We start from the raw sequence: 24,018 nt of genomic DNA on the forward strand, positions 1-24,018 counted from the left end.
AGAAAAGACACAACCCTTTACACTACTTTTTCAAAAGACACAACCTTTCAACATAAGTGGATTCACAACCTTAAAAATTAATTGGAAAAGACACAACCTTCCAACATAGAACTTTTAGAAAAGACACAACCCTTTACACTTCTTTTTCAAAAGACACAACCTTTCAACATAATTGGACTCACAACCTTTAGAATTAATTGGAAAAGACACAACCTTCCAACATAGAACTTTTAGAAAAGACACAACCCTTTACACTTCTTTTTCAAAAAACACAACCTTTTAACATAAGTGGACTCACAACCTTTGGAATTAATTGGGATTGCTTGTATACAATTGTGTCTTCATCCTTTTTAAGTTTTTTCATATATTTTTTCACATGATAGTTATCTTCAACCACTTTTTGAACAAAATGCAATTTTTTTTTGCATGATATATAATTTCTTTTCCTATTTAAAACATAATATTAAAATTATTAGTTTATAATTTTAAACAATTATAATTTATATGTTGGTAATTGTTATTTTGTATATTTATCTACCTGCTTTATTTATTGAAAATGAATATTCAGAAAATTTAATATTGTAATAAATATATGTTGATTTACGTTAATATGACCCGTGTCATTTATAATATTTTTTTTTAATTTTTGGGAGAGTTATTATAAAATACCAATACTTATTATATAAACTAACACATTACTTAAATAAAACCAATATTTTTTAAAGTAATCCACTTTGAGATGAAAAGACACCTTGTTTAGATGAAAAGTTGCAACTTTGACATTATTTTTTTCACCATTTTATTATTAGTAGATTAGTGAAAATTTGATTTGAAAAATGCATGGGAGAGACTATTTATAGATTTTTTAAAGCTTATTTGAATAGTCACAACCCTTCAATATGAGTAGTCACATTCTTCTAATACTCACAACTTCTCATTTTTTAAAAGATACTAGTGAATAGTCACAACTTTTAGACTATTTTTAGAAGGACACAACCTTACAACATATAACTTTTAGAAAAGACACAACCCTCTACACATATTTTTCAAAAGACACAACCTTTCAACATAATTGAAATTCACAACCTTAGGAATTAATTAGAAAAGACACAACCTTACAACATAGAACTTTTAGAAAAGACACAACTCTTTACACTACTTTTTCAAAAGACACAACCTTTCAACATAAGTGGATTCACAACCTTAAAAAATTAATTGGAAAAGACACAACGTTCCAACATAGAACTTTTAGAAAAGACACAACTCCTTACACTTCTTTTTCAAAAGACACAACCTTTCAACATAAGTGGACTCACAACCTTTAGAATTAATTGGAAAAGACACAACCTTCCAACATAGAACTTTTAGAAAAGACACAACCCTTTACATTTATTTTTCAAAAGACACAACCTTTCAACATAAGTGGACTCACAACCTCTAGAATTAATTGGGGTTGCTATTATTAGTAGATATTAACAACAAATTCCAATAGTCGTCCAAAAAACAGCAGCAAATTCCAAGATAATTTTTTTTGTTAGTTTACGCAATTGTACAAAAAATAAAAAAAAAGACACACATATCAATAACATATCAATATTTGTTATTTATATTTGTACTGGGCAGTATAGTACACCTTATTATGCCAAAACACCAGAAACAATTTGTTAAAACTTTTATTCTTTTCTTTGACATTGTATTATTATAAATATTATTTGATTTACACTGTAGACAAAATAATCAGGGTGGACAATCATAAAAACATATGCATATTGGTATTTTGCCTGTACCCTGTCCGCAACGACCAGTCCCTGGTTTATGCCTCCTGACACATTCTGCTTCACAGCTTTTGGGTTCACATGTTCCATCTTTGTTTTGTAAATTTTGACGACATGTCTCCTTACTTTTTCTTTTTTGAGCAATCGTTATTTCTCCTGTCATTATAATAATTAAAACATAATCTAAATTTTTATCTTTAAAATAGAAAATCATTTTTTTTTTGTAAAACATATGTTTAGAAAGCTTTCTGAATATTTATACCAAAAAAACTGAAAATCTAAACATTTTCTTTCTTAACCATTGATTATTTTTATAAAATTATTAAACTCAATATTCTAGAATTATACGTAAATTTTATGTAGGTATATCAAACAAACGGCATCAAATAAAGTTTATTTTATAATGCATATATAATATATTCATAAATTCGTAAATGTAAGTACAAACCTAATGAAGAATTGTGAGCATAAAAAAACCAATAAACCATGGTTTGAAAGCAATTTTCATCTTCGATAATGAAATAGTAGTGTTTTAAAAATTAGAAAGACAAAGCAGTATATTTATAGATAAATCACAAATTGAAATATTTTCAATTTAAGCTATGTATATTTTAAAATTCCGATATTAAAAGATCTAGTTTGACCAAAAAAATTCACATCTCCAATTTTTTATTTACCAAATAAATAAAAAAGATTTAAATTTTTAAATTTATATCTAAAACTGTGGTGTTTGGATGTAAAATTTATATCTAAAAATCCAAATACTTAAATACCTTTCAGTACAAAACATAATTTGTTTTATATTAATTCTTTTTACTACATAGTATTTTAATAGTAAAATTACGTTTCTCCTCAAACAAAACAATTGAATCACTTTCACGCCAAAAATCACGTTTTTGACAAAACGGTTGAATCACTTTCACGCCAAAATCGTGATGAAGTTGAAATTTTTATTGTCAGGGGCCCTGGGAACCCACACCTTGGACTCGGGGTGAGGTGAGGTGTTGTTTTACGTGTCATGAAGTTGTCTCTGTTTCCTGAGCGGCTTCTGGTATGTTGTGCTTTTTGGATCCATGTCCTTAGTACATGTAATGATGTTGACTCTGTTTACTCGCAACACTTGTACTAATAAACTAAAATACTTGTCACTAAAACTTTGGTGAAAGTCCCTTCTTATTACATCATTAACTCGAAAATCTAAAAACATAACTGAAACAAAGACAAAAGCTTAAGAGCTTAGTGTCATAGCCAACATTGTCTCTTGCTGACTAAACTTGACCCGCTTGGCTTCTTCCTCGGTCACTCCATACGCCGCTTTGATCACATCCACGGGAACCGCTCTCAAGTACGATGTTCCACCGCTGAGTGTGTTCATGTAAGCATTGTCGTTCGTCTTGAACGCTATCCACTCGAACCCTGTTTCACCAGCGGTTTTGACAACCGCAAAGCCTTGTGGAACCACAAGAAGCTCTCCTTGTTGCACTTGCGCATTGAACACGGACTGACCGTTGTCGTCCACTACTTGTATCATGGCTTGACCGCCTGTAACGTATAGCACCGTGTGTGCGTTTGCGGTCCAATGCGGCAACATCATTCCTCCCTATCTCCACAAAAAAAAAATCATTACATTAACACATAATATGGTTCAACAGAACTCTAAAAAAAACAAAAAACTTACTTTTATAATTTGCATACTAATGAGTAGCCTGAATACTAATAAAAGAAATATCATTACAATAACACATATCATGATTCAACAAAACTGTAAAGGAAATTGTATACTAACACTCTATAATTAGTTGACCTAACCAAACACTTACGCTGTAGAGAACGCCTCTAATGGCGTTAAGCCTTACTAAACGTAGGACAGGGAGATTGAGGCTGTTAAGAGTGCTGATTCTGCCGGCTCGTGTGCTGAAAAAGTCGCTACGTTCTGGATCGTCTATGTTCTCGTGCAGCCTCGCCGTGCAATACGTCTCTTCGATGCCATTACCATTCCCATCTTGTTGCCATTGACGTGACGGGGAGCTGATGAAATGTAGCGGACCGTTTGCTCGGACTATGTTTCCTCTGTTGTCTTTCTGGTTCTGTAGTTTCTTAGCTGTCTCGATGTCGATCTTGAATGCTTCTGCGATTATGTTCGGGTCGAAACCGCTGAAAGCGTTTTTGCCTGATGGCCAAGTCAATGGTTGTTGTTGTTCTTGCGTCTTGCTCCCTGCTATTTGGAACATCTACAAATGTGTATGGTTCATATGATTTATTATTGTAGTAACCATATTGATATATAGCATGCAATGAAAAATTTGGAGTTTCTTTAATAGTTACCCTAGGGACTTGGTCAAGCTGGTTTTCTCTGTTGGTAACATCAAGAACGATCACGATGACGACGTCGGAATTGCCGCGGTTGTACCACCACTGTGAAACTCCGGCAAGCGAAGCAAACACATCTCCTCGCCTGAAATCCTCCAGCTTCTGGTGCATGTCCTCAAAACGTCGATGCATGTCTCCTCCTACTCCTCCTCCAGCTTCTTCATAAGTCTCAGGACAGCCAGAAGCAATTGTCCCCATCACTCCTTCTCCTGTAAACAATAATTAAAAAAAAAAACTAAACTCTATTAATTTTCCTCACAAGAATAATTTATACTAGAAGAAATACCTTGGACAACGTAAGCGAGGGAAGGTGGGCTAAAGAAAGATGGCAAGAAAATGGAATTGGCTTGAAGAGTGATGCGAGCTACGGTCACACCAGCGCACTGGAGCTCGTTGCTTGTGTGATCCCATACTTCCATCTGCCCGGCTTCGAACTTAGTCGCATGAGCCGGGCTGAGGCTGTTGATCTGGCTGAAATGGCATGCATTGGGCAACGGAAGCTCTCGCTGGCGTGCTTCGCTTCCGTGGAAGAGGAGGAGAAGTGAGATTGAGGCGATGGAGAGAAGAGAAAATATAAGCTTATGCATTTTTTTTCTCTCTTTACTTTTGATAAGGGGTCATTAAGAGACGAATAGGACGATGGTTTTTAAAGGAGGTGGTTGATGTTTTACCACGGTTGCATGGCATTTGCACACAAACAATAAATATTTCGTTTCATCAGGAATTTAAAGCTCTCACTAGTATATATTTTTGAATTTAGATAATGAGAAGATTTAACTAGTATGTATTTTCTTTCTCAAAGTAAATTTAAGTTTGTATTTTTGAGTAAAATAGTATGGTAGCACGTATATCTTAGCTAACGTACAACGTAGGATCGTAAATTAATCAATTTATTCAAGGTTAAAAAATGGATACTCAAATAGTGACACATTGTGACATGGAAGAGCCACAGGAGTCGCATTGCATGGCAATGTCACAGTTTGCATTTTAACACATCATATTGTCATATATGCCAAGTGTCCACACGCACTATTCAATGTTTATGAAATAAAATTAATAACATATGTATGCCTTACTTATTAGAATAAGAAATCTATATATGCTCAATTTATCAAATTATACAAGATAGAAAGATGAGTTCAAATAGTTATTTTATGGGACGTTGAAACAAAATCACAAAGCCAATAGCCATAAAGTTAAAAAAAATAATCTAAACTCATGCTGACAAAAAGAAAAGACTTATATAATGGGCCTAATGCAGCATACGTTTATTAATGGGCCTGAGCGATTCGACCCGAATTAACTATAGTTTATGATGATATATCAGGAGTTTATTTGTCAATTCTCAATTCTAAAACCCTTAGCTTCGCCGAGATCGTGATCCTTTCCTAAAACCCTAACATCGCCGGTGATCAAGATCTGAGCTAAGGTAAACTGATTTAACTCGATAATGGTCAAAGTCTCGATCGATTTGAGCATTCAGTTTCTGGAATTTTCTATATGTGATCGTTTGGAGTTTATGTTTTCTCTTTGTGTAATCTCATTGCCGTGTTGATTGTTTGCTGTAGATCTTAAAGAAATGAGTTTCAAGAAAGTGCCCAACGTCCCTGGATCTCCTGCTCTCTCTGCCCTTCTTAAGGTCAGCGTTATCGGTGGCCTCGGTGTCTACGCCATTAGCAATAGCCTGTACAATGTCGAGGGTGGACACCGTGCTGTCATGTTTAACCGCTTAACTGGTATCAAGGAAAAGGTTTTGTATTATTCCTCCAACGAACACAATAGTTACTTTGAAAAAGAAAAAAATGTGAGTTTTTTACTCTCGGATTTGGATTTTTAAGGTCTACCCGGAAGGCACGCATTTCATGTTGCCGTGGTTTGAGAGGCCAATCATCTATGACGTCCGTGCACGACCCTATCTTGTGGAGAGCACCACTGGTAGTCATGACCTTCAGATGGTATGCGTTCTGTTGTGTTTTTGTAATATTATACATGCCATGCTTTAGTTTCAAATGCTGTTCTGGATCGTGCTAGACATTCCTTCTTTTGAGCTTATGCTGAGATTCTTAGGAAAATGTTTTTAAGTTTAGATATATGGTTTATGAGAATGGAGCTGTAGGATATGTTTCATTTGCTCTGTTAGCATATTATGTGATTTGTGTATATCCCTTATATGTTCTGTGTGAGTTGTATGAGATAATGGTCTGATTATATATCTTCTCATTCTCCTTTGTTTCTATCTATCGGAGTTTGTGGCTGTGAGACGACAAATCATATCATACTTTCTTTAGGAAGAGATTACATTAAAAAGCTGGAATAGAAAATAACATAATGTCACTGGGGTGTTGCTGTGTGTGTGATATGTTCATTTGTTGTTGCGCAGGTGAAAATTGGACTTAGGGTTCTCACACGTCCCATGGGTGACCGTTTGCCTCATATTTACCGAACCCTAGGCGAGAATTACAGTGAAAGGGTTCTTCCTTCCATCATCCATGAAACTCTAAAAGCTATAGTGGCTCAGTACAATGCAAGCCAGCTCATCACTCAGAGAGAGGTATCTATCTCAACATTCTTCTTCTGCAATCTTTTCTACTCATTGTTCGTAATGGTAAGACTGTTTTTCACTCTCCTGTAGGCTGTTAGCAGAGAGATACGCAAGATTTTGACAGAGAGAGCTTCCAACTTCGACATTGCTCTCGATGATGTCTCCATCACGACTCTCACATTTGGCAAAGAGTTCACCGCTGCAATCGAGGCGAAACAAGTGGCGGCGCAGGAGGCTGAGCGTGCTAAGTTCATCGTGGAGAAAGCAGAGCAAGACAGGAGAAGTGCGGTTATCCGTGCACAGGTAAATGATTGTTGATCTTTAATAGAAAAATCTAATGACAGATAAAGGTTTCTCTGTTAAAAGCATTAGGCGTGATTGATTCATTGTGCAGGGAGAAGCTAAAAGTGCTCAACTAATCGGACAAGCTATAGCAAACAATCAGGCATTCATAACGCTGAGAAAGATTGAAGCTGCGAGAGAGATTGCTCAGACCATTGCTCAATCGGCTAACAAGGTGTACCTGAGCTCCAACGATCTCTTGCTTAACCTTCAAGAGATGAACTTGGAGCCTAGCCCCAATAAGTAAATGAACGATATAGCAAGTTCCATCGTGCTAGGTCTGAAAATGCTACAAGTACTCGGATTGGCTTTGGTCAGTGGAACTGATTGTTAATGTTTTCTCGGATATTTGATGAAGTTAGATTAAAATTTGATAATAATAATAATCATCAAATTCGTATTATTAGCTTCATTTTGGCCCTGAGCATGGAACAACAAAACATTCGGTATGGCCCTAAAAATTTAAGCAGTGCGATTATTTGGTCTTCAAGTTGTCCAAATATATATAAATAAATCATCTAATTTTTAGACTATAATTATTTTTAACTTCATAAATTTTAGGATTAGCCTTGCATATATTTTATAATCAAATTCTTTCGTTTATTCATGTCAGAATATATTAAAAAAATATTTGAAATTTTGATAAATACATGATTTAGTATGATATATATTGGATAAGAATGTCCTGGTTTCCTAATATTTGGTCCATGCAATCCTTGCTTAAGATTATTTATAAATGAAATATTTTCCGTTTTGTTCTTTGTTGTTTATAACTTGCTATTGAACTTTTTTTTCCTTTTTTTGCACTAGTTGACAACGTTATCTTTTTTTTTAAAACAATATGCCAACGTTATCTACCTATTGAAAAGATTTGTATTGGAGAGAATAATATAAATGAATACGTACTATAAGATTTGTATGAGCATAGCAACATGGGGCCTTATATTTAATGACGCCATGCCGGCGCCACCATGATACAGACGTCTTTTTTCTTTTATTTTTACCGGTGAGGAAGGAGTTTTATGGGGGTGACGACTGACGAGACTCCGGCAAAACTTTCCGGTGCCGTCAAATTAAAAACATTGTTTTAAAAAAAAAGGTTGAACAAGTAAAACTCTTATCTGATGTCTTATTCCCGACGGCTGCTTCTTTATGATGTAATTTTTTTTTTTCTGTCCAAAGCTTTATGATGTAATCTATTATTAAATTAATATGCTAAGAGCATGCGCAACGGTGAGGCTGGGAAGTCGAGTCCTTAGGATTAGAATATTAAATTTTAATGTTTTTTTTACTTTTTGAATAGTTAAGGATTGTAATTAAAAATAATGTGTGCAATGGTGTCACCTACATTGAATCCTAGCTCAATCATTCAGCATCAAATTTTTGGTCAATCATGAATCAATGGAAAGTCTAACTTCAAGGATCAAGCTGAGCATGAAACCAATTTGCGGAAGACGCAGCATCACAAAAAAGTGTAAAGCTCATAAACTGGAAATTGCAATCAAGTTAAGACCAATAATCATTTACAAGTGATCACATGAGTTAAAACCTTTTCTAAGGAGGCAAGACGATCTACAGTCAGAGCATCAGCTTGCACAGCTCCACAGTCCAAAAGAACCTAACAATCGCCAATTAATCAATATATCCTTATGTTTCCAGTAAACAATTGAAAGAGTAAGCAAGTAAATGATCGATAGAAACCTTTCGAATCTTTAGCCTAGGAGACTGAATCTCGGACGTGAAGACAAAATCAGGCGCGCCGATGACGACATGAACGTCGTGCCCGGCCGCGATCAAGTGACGGACAACCTGAATTGCCACAAATTAGCCACGATCGAACTAACGCAGTAGTCACAGATAAGAATGATGCAGAGAGAGAGAGAGTGAGAAGGAAAACCTCGACGACGCGGGTGGCGTGACCGAAGCCGTGTCCAGTGACGTAGTAAGCGAAGACCAGGTGCTTGCTGGAAGCTGAGACGCCTTCGTTATCGTCAATCCTCATTTTCTTCGACGGGAAAATATCTCTCCGACGATCGCTGAGGGGAAGAAGAAGACTGATTCTAAAAAACTAATAAATTTCCAGCTTTAACGAACGATCCACTCAAATTCGGCCACGTACCACAAGGATCAAGTCCTTAAACCTCCTAATTACGGACCAATCCTTACGTTTATTAGCCTAAATATTATTATTATATTAAAACTAACATATGCTTTAGCGTTAAGGATTCGGGACGAACCCCCGTTGCGGACGCTCTAAAATAGCTGGAAACGAGAAAATATTAATAAAAAATTAAAAATGCGTTGTAATTTATTAACCAAAGAGACACGACATGCTGTCTCGTAAACTTAAAGGAAAACGTCATGCCGTTTTATCACGGTGAGAGTCCATCTTCTGTTATGTTTCGTTTCTACTTCTCAGCTGTTTCCTTTTGACGAAATGGGTTGTACTTGTTAGATTTTTCCACAAAATCGCGACGTCATCACCTTTGTGTGGTTCGTGCAATGTATTTTTCTTTGCATATATCTTTCAAGTTTCAACTAGAATATATGATTTTTTTTCTTCTTAATGTTAGAGAAAACAAGTCATGGTCATGACGTAAAGAAGATGATCTTAAAATCTAATGGTCTATACAATTGATTTGCATTTATCCATAAGCGTACATTTATCCATAAGCGTAACCATACGAAGACAATTTTAATTATGACCTAAGTCTAAAACTAATAAATAAATCTCTTGACATCAGCCTTGTCGTAAGCCATTTACTATGCCGTCGTCATCAACTGATTTTAGAAAAAAATACTATATCGTGCAAGTCATCAATTTATCTAAGTTACAAATTATAATAGGTTAAACATGACATTACCTTAAGATAATAATAACAATGATACTTAAAAATTGAGCTATCGAACTCTAGTTCCGACAATGAGTTAAATTTTTTCTCTTAATTAACACAATGTTTTAAAAATATTTGGATGATTTACACTCAACATTAATGAAATGATTACAAGTATAGTCATAGATATGTATTTCAGATACGGTGACGTTGCTTCGGATATGATGAGAATACAATTTATACATGCTTACGTTAAGTTGACCCCAAAACGAAATGCTCTAAAAAAATCTCTATATAAATTCTCTAATCCAATCTCTTACCAATCCAACTGAACTAAACAAGACTCTCTCTCTCTCTCTCTATCCTCTCTCTCCTTCCTTCTCTCTCATACAACAATTATGCAAAAAGCAGTAAGACCATACGAGTCATCGTGGACGAAGACCATACCGGGGAATAGCATTTTCCGCCCAGAGAATGAAGATAAACCATCATCATCCTTATCATGGTTAACATCATCACCACAAAAACCATCATCTTTAAGCATCAAGAAACCAAACAACGTATTGGTGATGGAGAATGCTGCGGTAGTGTTTGCCAGGAAAGGTTGTTGTATGGGACATGTAGCCAAACGGTTGTTACTGACACATGGAGTGAACCCATTGGTAGTTGAGATTGATGAAGGAGACAACAACGGTGACAATATCATCATGAGTGAGCTCGGTAATAACGTGATTAGTAAAGAGAAATTACCAGTCATGTTCATAGGAGGGAAGTTGTTTGGAGGATTAGAGAATCTGATGGCTGCTCATATTAATGGTGATTTAGGACCTACTCTCAGACAAGCTGGGGCTTTATGGCTTTGATTCATCATTGCAATTCTCATATAAATGTTTATTTAGTTGCCTTTTGATTTTTTTTCTCTTTGTTGCATTTGCTTGTTGATATTGTATGCAATTTTGTAAACCTATGTGAATTTGTGATTGGTTTGTTATGTGATTGGTTTGATCATAAACAACAAGAAAAATATATAGAAAGAACAGAAATATATTTTCTTGTAATTAACAACTCTTGAAATATGTATTTGTGTATAGTAATATCAACAAGTCAACTCTTTCCAAAATTGAAAGTCAAAACTCATTATAATGTTTGGCTTTTCCATATAAAATCTGCGGTTTTCTGTTTTGGTTTCACCAAGATTCGAAGAAATGATCATCGATCATACTTCATCTCGTGATGGTTTTGCTGAGTCGGTGTGATTCTTGAGCGAAGACTTGAGAACTATGATTTTAATAATTTGTTCTTTAACCTTAGTTAAAGCCTCACCATTTGAATTTTTTTTAGGTTGAAACAGCCTCGTTACGAAAGCAATCTTGACAACATTTACACTCAAAAGTTAGGCCTCCACAGCCCATTCTTTGACAATTTAATGGATTAATAATATGTGACCCTAATCTTGAGAAAAATTATGGGCCAATATAGGCTAAGCCGATTGATTAGTGAACATCATCCATTGCGGACTGGTCGTCTATTGGATAATTCTATGTCTGTTTCTGACGAATAATTCAATTTCTATGTAAAAAAAAGGGAAAATTCCATAAAAATACACCAACTATTTATCTATTTCCACTTTAATACACCAACTTTTAGAGTTACCACAAATATACACCAACTAATTTGTTTACCCATTTCAATACTCTAAATGTTGATCGTGTATCCAGTATACAACCTATCATTGACTTTGACTAACAGCACTATTCACACTGTTAGTAGTGTGGTTAACTTTCTAACTATGGTTAAACTTATAAATCTGAAAAAAACTTTCTCGAATCAAAATTAACTTTATTATTCTTATGAGAATATTTAATTTAAATTTAACAAGTGGTGTTAGCTATTGATATTATATAAACAAAATAAATGTTAAGCCAAAGTACTTGTCACATAGATGGAAGAAATGCTAAATTCAGTCTACGAACCGAAAAGAATCTTAACGCAAACAAGAAAAAAGAAAATCATAATTTAGATAGTCAAAGTCTAAAAACTAGAAGGATCCAAAAGATAGCATGATAATAAACTAGAGTTGGCGTGGTCCCTGAGATTGTCCAAGATCTCGTGCTCTGCTTCCTCTCACATCAAATACTCGATTTGTGAAAGGACATGTGTAAATACCAACTCCCCTAGGGATCGATGGCTGTCTTCGGACTGGTGGACGACCTTGACCTCGTCCTGGTGGTCGGCCACGTCGAGGTCCCGTAGCTGAAGCAGGTGGTGCACTAGATGATGTTGGAAACGTAGAGGTCGCGCCAGAGGTCGCACCAGATACAGTAGATGATGCAGGTTGGGATTGAGGCACTGAAATGGAAGCTTGAGACTTAGTTTTTCTTTGTCTTTTAGGTGGAGGAGACGGGTAGCTTTCACCATCAACCTTAAGTGTTTGAGAAAAAAAAAACGTAAGATGACATGACAATTCTAAGTAGTCGAGGGAAATAGTTACACTCACAGGTATCTTCTGAGGTCTTCCACGTTTTCGTTTTGGAACTTTCTTGACACATGTGTAGATCCTGTCTCATCATAAATTTAGCATGTGCATATATACCTTTTCTTGGTGATAATTTGACCAAAAAGATAATAGTTATGGTGTTTAAAGGAATTGAGTATTTAAAAAAATATGTGGACAATGAAATGTACTAAGAATATGTATCAGTATCAGTTTATATTTGCAACAGATTGTTTTCAATTGATGAAGATAGTTTCGCAATCAGAAAAATGACCAGCTTTTGCAAGTTATTTGGAAGATATTAAAATTTTGAAATTTTTTTTTTTAATTCAGAGATCATTCATATACTGCGAATGCAGAATACAAAGGTGGATAGTCTAGCTTGTAGAGTCAGGAAACAACCGTTTTTTGTCTTTTACATAGATGTGGAATTATCAATATGGTTGGCAGAGTTAGTATGAATCTGTATATATTGATAATAAAAAACAAAATATGAAAAACCCATATATACAAATGCGTGACATTTATTTTTGAACTATATTTGATGTGGTCTACTTTCAGTGATGAATCCGTTTTTTGTCGTTTACATGGAATAGAATTACCAATATGGTTCGCAGAGTCAATATGAGTTTGTGTAATGAAAAAACCATATATACAAATGCGTGACATATTTATTTTGAACTATATTTGACGTGGCCTACTTTCAGTCATGAACCCAATAACATTTTAGTGACTTTTAATAAATTTATAATATATTACAAAAGATCACTTTTAAGTAATGATCAACAACTTTTTAATATGCCTTTACGAGCTCGAATGCATCAACCAACCATTATGGATGGAGGTGGGCCAAATTTGACCGTTTGGTAGCAATGTTAGAGCATCAGCAATGCTGAAACTCTCAATCTCGATAACCAAGGTAAGTTTTCTTATTATTTTATTACTTTTATTTTCTTTTTACTTAAAAAAAAAAAAAAAGAGCCAATCGCGGGTCTCCACGTGGTGATGGGACCCGCGTACAGTGAAGAATTTGTAGAAGATTAATCCTTATCTAAAGATTAATTTGGCACATACTTTTAAATATAATGGGTCCCACAGATTATTATAATAAGTTTAATGCTAAGGATTTTGTTAAAACTCACCATTGAAGGTGGTCTTAGATATTCCAAATAGAGTTTTCCAATAATTATTTATATATATGTAACATGAAAATGCAATATGTCCTCATCACTCAATGATTTGTTGTAAGATAATTCAAACAAAATCATGGAGAAGATTATCTTCTTTTGGTATGACTTGCTTAGCTAAATTCATGGTGATTTGCATAAAAAATTAATGGATATATTATCAAAATATAGTGGTAAAGCGTATAGTTTAGCTGACCATATGCTACTGGCTACATCGCAAAACATACTAATTGTGTAGTCACAAAAATATTATTATTAATTATGACTTGATGATTCATGGGAATCATACCTTTGACCAGACTCAACTGAAAGACAAATTTTAACCGTGGTATACACATGACAATGTTAAAAGGAATAAGAAATAAAAGCAATTTTTTAATCTTTACTTCTGAACTTTTAATCTCAACCAATAGTTGTAAATACATGTCACATGTATATATATTCGGTTAAGAGAATTTGATAGCTAAATACATGACCATATTTGTGAACTATTTAAGTTCGTGTTGCATGTGTTAGTTAAGGGCGTAAACAATCACTTGGTCCTATTTTTAGGTATTACTCTCTTTTTCTCACTTTACATTATGGACAGTTTCAATCAACTTTGTGGAAAATAGTTGGAAAGCGTTACTTTAGCTTTTAATTACTTTTATGACCTATGTTCAAAAAAAAAAAAAATACTTTTATGACCCATGAAAAAAGAATCTTGTAGATATCCTTTTTTTTGGGGTAAATTTTTTTTGTAAATATCATTTTTCAGTTTTCACATATAATTGCACGTATCGAACGTAACCAGTTTCATCTCATAAGTTTACCATAACATGAGTTTTTCTTTTTGCTAACTAAAGAATTGAATACCATAATTTATTTGGACAATAACCGGTTGCTAGATCTCTTTCCACATCTGCTGAGACTCGAATACGGTGCTCCGGGTGCCATAACATGAGTTTCTCTAAATGTGTATATAAACACATAATTAACTAACTTGTGGGTATCCATATAATTTCATGTAATTTATGAAAGTATAAGCATATTCTTTGTAAATGAATACCATACATATTATGATAAATATATTGAGAAAATATATATTATGAAATTGCATATTAAATATTTTCTAAATAAAAAGTAAGTAATATAATTTTATTTGTAAGTTAATTCCGGTATTAAACATAAATTAGTTAAAATAATAATAGTGATAATTCCTTACAAATATGTCCTTTTAAATATACACATATATTTAGCATTTTGTGTTATCAAGCAACATAACATGCATTCATCCATTCTTTCTTCTTCTTGTTGCTGCTTTCATTGGATTAAGCAACAATGCACTCTAACAGTTTAAAATATATAACGGAAAAGAGTAAAGTTAAGGTGGTTGGAAAAAAAGTTGTTTTTGGATAAGCTGATCCTCTGTTAGTCAATGCTTTTTACAACCATTACCAGCTCTTTCCCATGGTAAACATTTTTTCTTTTGTTAATAAATACATTTAACATTTTAATTTTTTTTTTAAAATAAAAAAACGATAAAATAAATAGACGATTTTGATTTGCGGAGTGTCAATATCAAATTTGACGGAAAATGTATTGGATTGGTCGTCTGATTAAAAACAAGAAGGCCATTATCATCCACTAAGTGACATATGTATACTTTAAGTCTAATCATATCTCCATTATGTCTTTGTTTTTATTTCATATATCGCCAAGTTTCTATGCTATGTTGTGGATCTATACTTTGTCTTCTTTGAAATGTCGTTTATTGCATAATGTCTATCTACGACTACACATACGTTTAATACAGGTATATAAAATTGTATACACATGTCTCTATGGCTTAAACATCTCCTAGATCGTGATTTTTCTAGTGCCCTCCCAAGAATAAGTATGGATTCTAGCTACTGTTGTTTTATGTAAATCCATGTTACGACTTTTTGGTCTATGGTAATATTATTCGACGTTTACATATAAACATGTGCATATTTAGGCGTTCACCTTCAACTAGTGACAGTTATAAAGAAATGTGCATACTTGTTAGCGAAAACCATTATACTATGAGATTTATTCAAAAAAAAAAGTTGAACAACCACGCATTAATATAACGAATTTTAGAAAGTTTTTTTTTTAACAACTCCTTTGTTAATTTTATATAACAATGGTGCCTTGATTGGCACTATTTATAAAGAAAAACACTAGGTGACAAAGAAAGTTGATATTCTATTATTCTGAGTATTTTCCATAAAAATGATTAATCAATGCAGCAGACTAATTCGTCCCTATTATTTAGAGCGTTTTCAATTAAAACATTTATTATATATATGAATGTTTCTTACACTTTGGGGAGTTTATGTAAGATATAAATATTGCACTTTTATGAATTAAAAGCATGTCGAATCTTAGGAGGGAGAAAAACGAGTCTGCTCATGCATGTTAATATACACAACAAACTAATTCTTACAGTTTGAAAAACTAAATTTGATTTCTAACAATTTTTAATATACTTTACCGTATATGGCGTTTTATTTTAAGTAATTCTTTTTTTTTTTGGTACAATTTATTTTAAGTAATTCTTGCTGGTGCATTCTCCTTATGGGATTGTTATCAGTTTTATTTGCTAACTAGGTTTGTAAATGGGGTCCTTGTAAATGTAACTGTAACTAAATCACAATACTGACTGTACAAATTCAAAATTAATACTTTTGATATTTAAATGGTATGAGCTATTGAACTGTCAATATATATACAGCAAGATTTATTTTTATTTTGTTAGAGACAAAACTAAGTTTATTATATTGACTATAATTTGTATAAGCGCCGTTGATCAAATTCGAATACATGTAGTTTTTTCATTTCGGATCTAAATATGCATAATTAAATACATATCTTCTTTGTTGGTTTAAATATATTAAATACATATGTTATTTTATCATTCTCTGGATACAAACGCGTTTTAACTATATATTAAACGCGTTTCTTTATAGTTTAAAATCCCGTTTGTTTATGTGCCTATATTTATGTGCATGTGAATCTTGATTATTTGATAAAGGGAAGAATATATTACTATATTATAGTATAATGAAGTCTCGAAAAATTAGGGGAATATTCTAGTGCCGCCAAAGTTCAAGAAGAAAAATCCAAAACTAAGACATTAAATAAATATAAATAATATTTTATAGGAATCTTAAAACATGATTACAGTATGATTAAAGTGGAAATTACATAAAGAAATAGTAACAAGTCAGCCCACAACCTGACGACCTCTCGCCCTTCCAAAAATTCACCTGCATTTTGACAGTTATATGTCTCTTAGCTTCTTTCAATTAACTAACACATCGTAATTATTTTACTTTTCAGCTAGGAGGTATAAAAGCACATATATAGTTAATTAACTTAATTTTGTTTGAAAAGCGATATGATCCAGATTGATATATAAAAAAAAATTAGATTTTAGAAGTATGAAGTATTGATCTACTTGTAGCACGTATAAAAATTATAATACTAAGTATGAATTCTATTCTACAAATCATTTTTCTAATGTAAAATAGTTTAAATAGCACTTTTAAAAATATTATGATTCACTCACATTGTATTAACTAAGTTAATAAAATATGAAAGGAAAAACACTTTGATATATTGGAAGAAAAAAACTTTGCTAAAGAAAAAGGAAAAGGGAACATTGCAAAAAGATACTTGTAAAAAAGCATGAAAAAGATACTCGTATCTACTAACTTTATTCTCAATTCTAGAGAGCATTCACATTTTTTAGTTGTTAATGTTTTTTTCCTCACAGAAATAAGAAAATGATGTAAGAAAATTCCCAATACTTTTTTAACTGTGATTTGATCTTATTTGGTCAAATATAAATGTTCTAAATGGCAAGAATAATTGTTTGAATTCAGTTTAAAATACTTTGTTTATCAATTAAAAGGGAGACTAGAAAAAGAAAATCGAATATTTAAAGTGGGGGTATGCCCTTTTTCAAAAAAAAAAAAAAAGTGGGGGTACTTGAAAGGAAGAGTTTATAATGTCGCATGGTTTTTGTTTTCACTGTCCACCAGACGATTATTCTCTTTTGCCTATTTAGGTTCTTGAATGACTTGTCGTATGTTGTTGGATTTACCTCATCAGCACGTGCATGGATACACGTGCATTGCAGGTTTAGTTCTCAGCAAACGAAAGATGTAACCATCGCCGTTGGATCTGTTTGCTTCTTTGACCACCCTTAATTTACGGAAATGTAAATCTCAATCAGTCAATTATGAAAAGGATCAATAAAGCGTTGGCTCTCATATAAACTGTAACAATCATTTTAATTGTTTAAAGTATAACATATTCAACTATTTAATTTAGTTATTTTTTCAAAATTTAATCCATTATTCAACTTCTAGCCACATAATTATTGATGCCTTTGGCCCGATCCTTACAAAAACTTTATCCAAACCTAATTGATATGAAAATGTTTTTATATTGTATCGTTATCGCATATACATCATGATTGTACTGAAAAATATAACACTAAGAGAATCTATAATGAGAAAAGAAGGAAATTGACAGGAATATCAGTTACAAAAAAAAAAAAAATTGACAGGAATATGAAAAAGCAAATAAATACGAGAAAATAATTAAGGCTAAATAAATAATGAGATCATCACACCAAATAGAAAAGGCAGACATAGTAACTTTCTGTGTGTCATGACGCACTGCCACTTCCACTGAAAAAAAGCTAGTAGTATCAAATATTGAAGATAATAGTAGTCAGGTAAATTTTATAGAGTTAAGTTCCACCGCCATTAACTTTTAACTAATAAACAGATAAAAATAGGGAAATATATGTTTAATTATAAATGAAAATGGCTGCGACAGTTTGATCAAGGTGCTTATATATATGAAAGATGAATAATATTTTTTATCACACATATTTGCTTAACTGTGTAGGGTGGGTGTGTGCCTATATAAGTAAACAACCAATATAACTTCTCTTTTGTATTATCCTCTCATTCTAATTACATAAGATTCTAAGTGCTTCTGGTCTTTTTGTTCTCTCTTAATTTTCCTTTAAATCTCATCTCTAATCTTAACTTTCTCTTTTGTATTTCTCAACAAAACTTTCGTCCAGAGGAAGTCATGACAGCTGAAGAACATACAATCTCTAGTAGTGGAGGATATGTCCAAAACTTATCAGCAACTGATCATGTCGATCATCGTCATGAACATGAACCCTTTAATCCTCCTCTTGCCAAGAAGAAGAGAAACCTCCCTGGAAACCCTGGTAATAATTAAATAACTAAGTTTAATATATAGACCACTACCTAAAACCCTAATTAAGAAAAAAAGAAAAGAAAAGAAAAGTCATCTTCTTGATCTGGTTTCTTCTTCGATCTTGAACTACAAAATTTCATGCACTCTTCCATACAATCTATTATCAAGATCACAAAATATTGATTAATTAATTCGATCTCTACAGATCCAGAAGCTGAAGTCATAGCTCTATCTCCAAAAACACTTATGGCCACAAACCGTTTCCTCTGCGAAATATGTGGAAAGGGTTTTCAAAGAGACCAGAATCTACAGCTTCACCGTCGAGGTCACAACCTCCCATGGAAGCTAAAGCAGAGGACAAGTAAAGAAGTAAGGAAACGAGTGTATGTGTGTCCGGAGAAGAGCTGCGTCCATCACAATCCGACAAGGGCACTTGGTGACCTTACAGGAATCAAGAAACATTTTTGTCGCAAACATGGCGAGAAGAAGTGGAAGTGTGGCAAATGCTCCAAGAGATATGCAGTCCAATCTGATTGGAAAGCTCATTCAAAGACTTGTGGGACTAGAGAGTATAGATGTGACTGTGGTACTATTTTCTCCAGGTATTTAATAGATCTTTACATTTCTTAATTCATCACAGTATTATAATATTGGTATACTCATGATCAGTTTGCATTCAAACATCTGATTTAACTGTCTAATTAGTATAGTTAACTGATACTGTTGAGTTAGTATTTTTCTTTTTTCTTTTTGGAAACTCATGCTAAACATATAAATTAAACTACATACCTTTTAAGTCAACTATATATGTACTGCAATATCACTGGATACAAACAAATTTTGGTTTTATTATGTTGTTTGTAACTAAGATAAGATAAGTTTATTTTGTTGTTGTTGTCTTGTTGGAAGTAGCACTCGTAGGGTCTGTAACTAAATAACTTGAAGAGTTTCTGAATATTTATTTGTCATTCTCCGAGCGTACGCACGTACGTGCTGCTTGTTTTCTTGAATAAGACAGTTTCTTGGATTGCCATATTTGATTAATTGTTGTCTGGTTAAATTTTTGAAAACAGGAGAGACAGCTTCATAACACATAGAGCGTTTTGCGACGCCTTAGCAGAAGAAACTGCTAGGCTAAACGCAGCTTCTCATCTCAAAAGCCCCACCGGTAATAATCTTAATTACCATTATCTTATGGGCACACTCATCCCATCACCACAACCACCACCGTCGTTTCCATTTGGAGCACCGCAACCGCAACATCACCACCACCCTTTTCCCATCACAACCACCACCTTTGATCAGCATCATCATCAAGACTCCATGCAACCTGCTTCTTCACTCTCTCTATGGATGGGAGGAAATGTTAATCATCATCAAGTGACCAACGAGGACTGTACGCAGCCGCAGTCACCGCAGGAGGATTATAACTGGGTTTTTGGGAACGCAAATAATAGCGGCGAGTTAAGCGATTCACTCATCACACGTGAAAATATCAATATGGCTGCCCATAATGAAAACGCAAACGCGGTTACTTCTCTTTCCGTGCCTTCTCTTTTTAGCAACGTCGACCAAATGAGACAAGACGCAAACGTAGCGGTCGCAAATATGTCGGCAACTGCGTTACTTCAAAAAGCGGCTCAAATGGGCGTCACTTCTTCTACTCCGACCACCACCAGCGACCAGTCAGCGTTTCTTCAGAGTTTTAAGTCGAAAATCTCCGACCAGAGTCCGAATGTAGAAGATGGTGGCAGTGACAAGTTCTTCGCATTGTTTGGATCGAACAGTGTCGGCTTAATGAGTAACAATGGTCTTGGTCACGAGATCGTGAACCCTAGAAATGGCGTTACGGTCGTTACGGGGATTGATGAATTACAGAATTACCCTTTGAAGCGTAGAAGAGTTGAGAATGGGGATGCATTAGGAGGAGGGCAAACTCGAGATTTCCTTGGAGTTGGTGTACAAACAATGTGTCGTTCATCTTCTATCAACGGATGGATTTAAAAGTTGAAACACTTGTAATGGATTTTTCTACCTTATTTATAAGAACTTATCAAAGCTGTAGTGTAACTTTGTTTAGGGATTGTTAGTGAAAGTAGAATTTGTATTGATTGTTAAAATTTTCAAATTCTATTGGTATATGTCAATGAGTTTTAACATTCTTGCTAAATTCTAGGTGTTATTGATTTGCTTATTGTCTAATGATAAATAAAATCCGTAGTTGTTCGTCTTTGATTAATTTAAAGATTTTAGATATTTCGTAATGTACATTAATTATTAATTATTTCTCTGAACAAAATTTAAACTTAACTTAAAGAACATTCGTGGTATAGTGATAAGAATTACCCATTGACTACATTCAATACAGATTCCTGATTAATTTAACAAACTAATTTGATTAATACTTTCAACCAGTTTTGGGGTTAAAATCTTTTTACTTTTATGCAAGATATATTATTATACATCGCAAACTATGACATTCAACATGATCAATACCATTAAAACAGGATCATTTCCAAATTATACCCTTAATGAAAATTGCATTTTTCTCAAAAATACCCTTATTTTTACAAAGGATTATTAAAATTCATTAATGGCATTTAAGTCTTTTGGTTTTGGGCCTACATATACACCATAAATTATGGGCATATATATATATTTAAAAGATATACTAACTTTAAATTTAATATAAGTATAAATATATTATGTACTATAAATAAATTAACAACATGAAAATATTATTTTCTTAAATATACGTATCAATATTCAAAATAGATCATTTGAATATTATACAGATTTTCAATACAAACCAAAATCATATATCCTACACCATATATCATATACATTTTTGAATATCATTTTTTCATGTATAATATTATTTATACATAATATTGATATGACAATTACGAGTGTTGAACAATATTTTTAAAACTATCTTAAAATCAAATTTTAAATCTAAAATAAAAACAAAAACATATAATAGGTTATTAATAACGAAAATAAACTAATATTGTCATATCAATAGATTTTTTATATTATCATTTTTTATTTGGATAAAGAGAATCACTAATTTATGTAATATTAAAAAATATATGATTAATTTAATCATTTTAAAAAAAATACTATCAGATATTTTGTGTTTTATCGGATCAATAGTATCAGATCGCAGGTTAATAGTGAGTTTTTGAGTTTTTTACCGGGTTATATCCGATTTTTAATTAACTAATTTTTCATTAAATCTGAACCGGATTACATACAATGTATCGGGTCTATAGGTTCAACCATGAATCTAAGTCGGATATGAAAACAAATCTTAAAACTCAAACATTATTATAGAACAACTACCATATTTCGAACAAATACCATATTTTAAAGAGAAAAAAATAAATGATAAAAACCTAAAAACTCAATTGTTATGGATCGAAACAAAAATAATAGTAGTTTGTAAATCAGTTTTCGATCAATAAATGAAAAATAAACAAACCCGCGCTTTTTAAGCGCGGGTCAAAATCTAGTCATGTCTTAAAATAGAGTCTACATTCACACATTAGAAAAGAGACTACACTACCTAAAGACAAGCATTGTTAATTACAATATATTGGTATTATATCGTTAAAGAAAAACTAAGATTCATGCATACTCATTAGGTCAGAAAGGTCTTTGATTTGCTTTCACAAATAAATACTTTAAAAATAAAAGGGTATGTACGCATTGTATTTTGTATAAACATAACACAAAGAGTGCATTGAGAAGTGGTGGGGACAAAAGGAAAGATGAAGGCTTTTTGTGCTGAATAATTCTAGCTTAACTCGCAGGGCAATTCATAGTGGAAGATAATAATAAGAAAATATAAATGAAGATGAAGAGAGATAGAAAGTATAAAAGAGACACAGGTAATGTTTTCATTATTTATTTTTAAATCTAGCTATTTCGCAAATCATTACATCAAAAAATTTGATATTCTATAATTTCTAAAAAACTCTCTCTCTCCCGTAAACTCAGAAGCCGCCTCCTTCAGCCTGAAACCCTAGCTCCGGCCTGCCCTTGCGGTGGTGCCGGAGGCGAAACTCCTTCTCCTTTCCTTTTTTCCTTTTGCTCTTCTCCTCCTCAATCAATCCTAGCCGATATACTTGCTTCTCTGAACCAGTTCGAGCTTTCGCCGAGACGCGGTCTTGCTCGACGGTGACGATTCCCGACGTCTTTGGAGAGGCGGTGAGGCTTCCGTGAGACTGGGGAGAGATGAGTCGGCGTTTAGGATCGAAGACCTTGTCAAGATCTGGTTTTCACTTTTTTCAGATCTTCGACGAGAGCTTCATGACGTCGGCGCGTGTACCGGTCTGACAACTTCTCTAGCTCGGATCTACCTTCTAGCATGGAGGTGAGACAGACGGAGAAGATTTTTACAGTGCGGTGGATGAAGGATTGTACCCTGGTCCTCGGGGACATCACGCTCCAAGATACAAGCTGATGGAGTAGTCAACCGGAGGTCTGGTTTTGGTCGGGAAGCGTGGCGAAGCTCTACTTCCCTGCACCGGAGTTTGGTCTGAGGTCATCCCGGTGGTATGAATTTTGCACCTTCTGAAGCTGTGATACGAGGCATCGGTCATGCTAACCGCACGTCAAGGTCCGTCTTTCAGTCCGGATGTAACTGTCCGGTTTTTTGGCTAAGGATCGAGGCAGTGGAAGAGAACGGGTATGAACTGAGACTGAAATGCACCTTTTAGGTGTTGAGGCGATTGATATCGAACTGAACTCGGATTATTGGAAGATCAATTGCTTGTTCTCTGTATTGTTAGTCAGTTTAAGTCTCATTGTCTGTTTGTTTGACACTGTTTTCGCATCGTGTGGTCTAATTTAGGGTTTAAGAGACGGTTCATTCCGGGTAGTGGGATGTTCTTGTTCTCGTAGTGGTGAAAAATGCAATATCGGATTGATTCGGGTAGCGTAGGATCCTTGTAAGTGTTCCTGGGTGGTACTAGATCTCGATATTGTATGTGGGGTGAAAATCTTGTGAGGTTGTAATCTCGTTACCACAAATTGGTTAATGAAAGTTGAAGTTGAGCCAAAAAAAAAAAAAATCTAGCTATTTCGCTAGCTAGAGTTGAAAAACTATCTCAATGTGTACATCTGTTATTTGTCAATCATCACATACGCATTGCCAAAAACTATTTGGAACAATCAGTGTCGATGATTTTACTTTTGGAAAAGGTTTCCTTCTTTGAAT

General features: G+C 33.7%; 4 protein-coding genes and 1 long non-coding RNA gene across 5 annotated transcripts; 3 read left to right on the forward strand and 2 right to left on the reverse strand.

Annotated features, from left to right (window-relative positions):
- Nucleotides 1–2,901: 2,901 nt before the first annotated feature.
- Nucleotides 2,902–4,914, reverse strand: LOC106369264 (12S seed storage protein CRD). The gene is made up of 4 exons (XM_013809392.3): nt 4,432–4,914; nt 4,101–4,354; nt 3,596–4,006; nt 2,902–3,375 (listed from the first exon to the last, which is right to left on the reverse strand). Exons 1-4 carry the CDS (start codon nt 4,730–4,732, stop codon nt 3,004–3,006), a joined length of 1,338 nt encoding a protein of 445 aa, XP_013664846.1. The 5' UTR covers nt 4,733–4,914; the 3' UTR covers nt 2,902–3,003.
- Nucleotides 4,915–5,425: 511 nt separating this feature from the next.
- Nucleotides 5,426–7,432, forward strand: LOC106369265 (prohibitin-2, mitochondrial-like). The gene is made up of 6 exons (XM_013809393.3): nt 5,426–5,574; nt 5,714–5,895; nt 5,984–6,100; nt 6,526–6,696; nt 6,778–6,990; nt 7,082–7,432. The coding sequence occupies exons 2-6, from the start codon at nt 5,725–5,727 to the stop codon at nt 7,274–7,276; spliced, it is 867 nt and encodes a 288-aa protein (XP_013664847.2). The 5' UTR covers nt 5,426–5,574; nt 5,714–5,724; the 3' UTR covers nt 7,277–7,432.
- A 2,607-nt stretch (nt 7,433–10,039) lies between these two features.
- LOC106365413 (monothiol glutaredoxin-S13) lies at nt 10,040–10,908 on the forward strand. Its single transcript, XM_013804846.3, has one exon. It carries the CDS (start codon nt 10,262–10,264, stop codon nt 10,724–10,726), a length of 465 nt encoding a protein of 154 aa, XP_013660300.1. The 5' UTR covers nt 10,040–10,261; the 3' UTR covers nt 10,727–10,908.
- Nucleotides 10,909–11,774: 866 nt separating this feature from the next.
- LOC125578653 lies at nt 11,775–12,403 on the reverse strand. Its single transcript, XR_007316743.1, has 2 exons — nt 12,361–12,403; nt 11,775–12,285 (listed from the first exon to the last, which is right to left on the reverse strand). It is a non-coding gene; the product is annotated as an uncharacterized LOC125578653 (long non-coding RNA).
- A 3,437-nt stretch (nt 12,404–15,840) lies between these two features.
- LOC106365414 (zinc finger protein MAGPIE) lies at nt 15,841–20,955 on the forward strand. The gene is made up of 3 exons (XM_013804847.3): nt 15,841–18,804; nt 19,000–19,396; nt 19,868–20,955. The coding sequence occupies exons 1-3, from the start codon at nt 18,660–18,662 to the stop codon at nt 20,796–20,798; spliced, it is 1,473 nt and encodes a 490-aa protein (XP_013660301.1). The 5' UTR covers nt 15,841–18,659; the 3' UTR covers nt 20,799–20,955.
- Nucleotides 20,956–24,018: the final 3,063 nt, after the last annotated feature.

The sequence above is a fragment of the Brassica napus genome, chromosome A9 (genome assembly GCF_020379485.1).
Source record: "Brassica napus cultivar Da-Ae chromosome A9, Da-Ae, whole genome shotgun sequence".
Taxonomy (NCBI): domain Eukaryota; kingdom Viridiplantae; phylum Streptophyta; class Magnoliopsida; order Brassicales; family Brassicaceae; genus Brassica; species Brassica napus.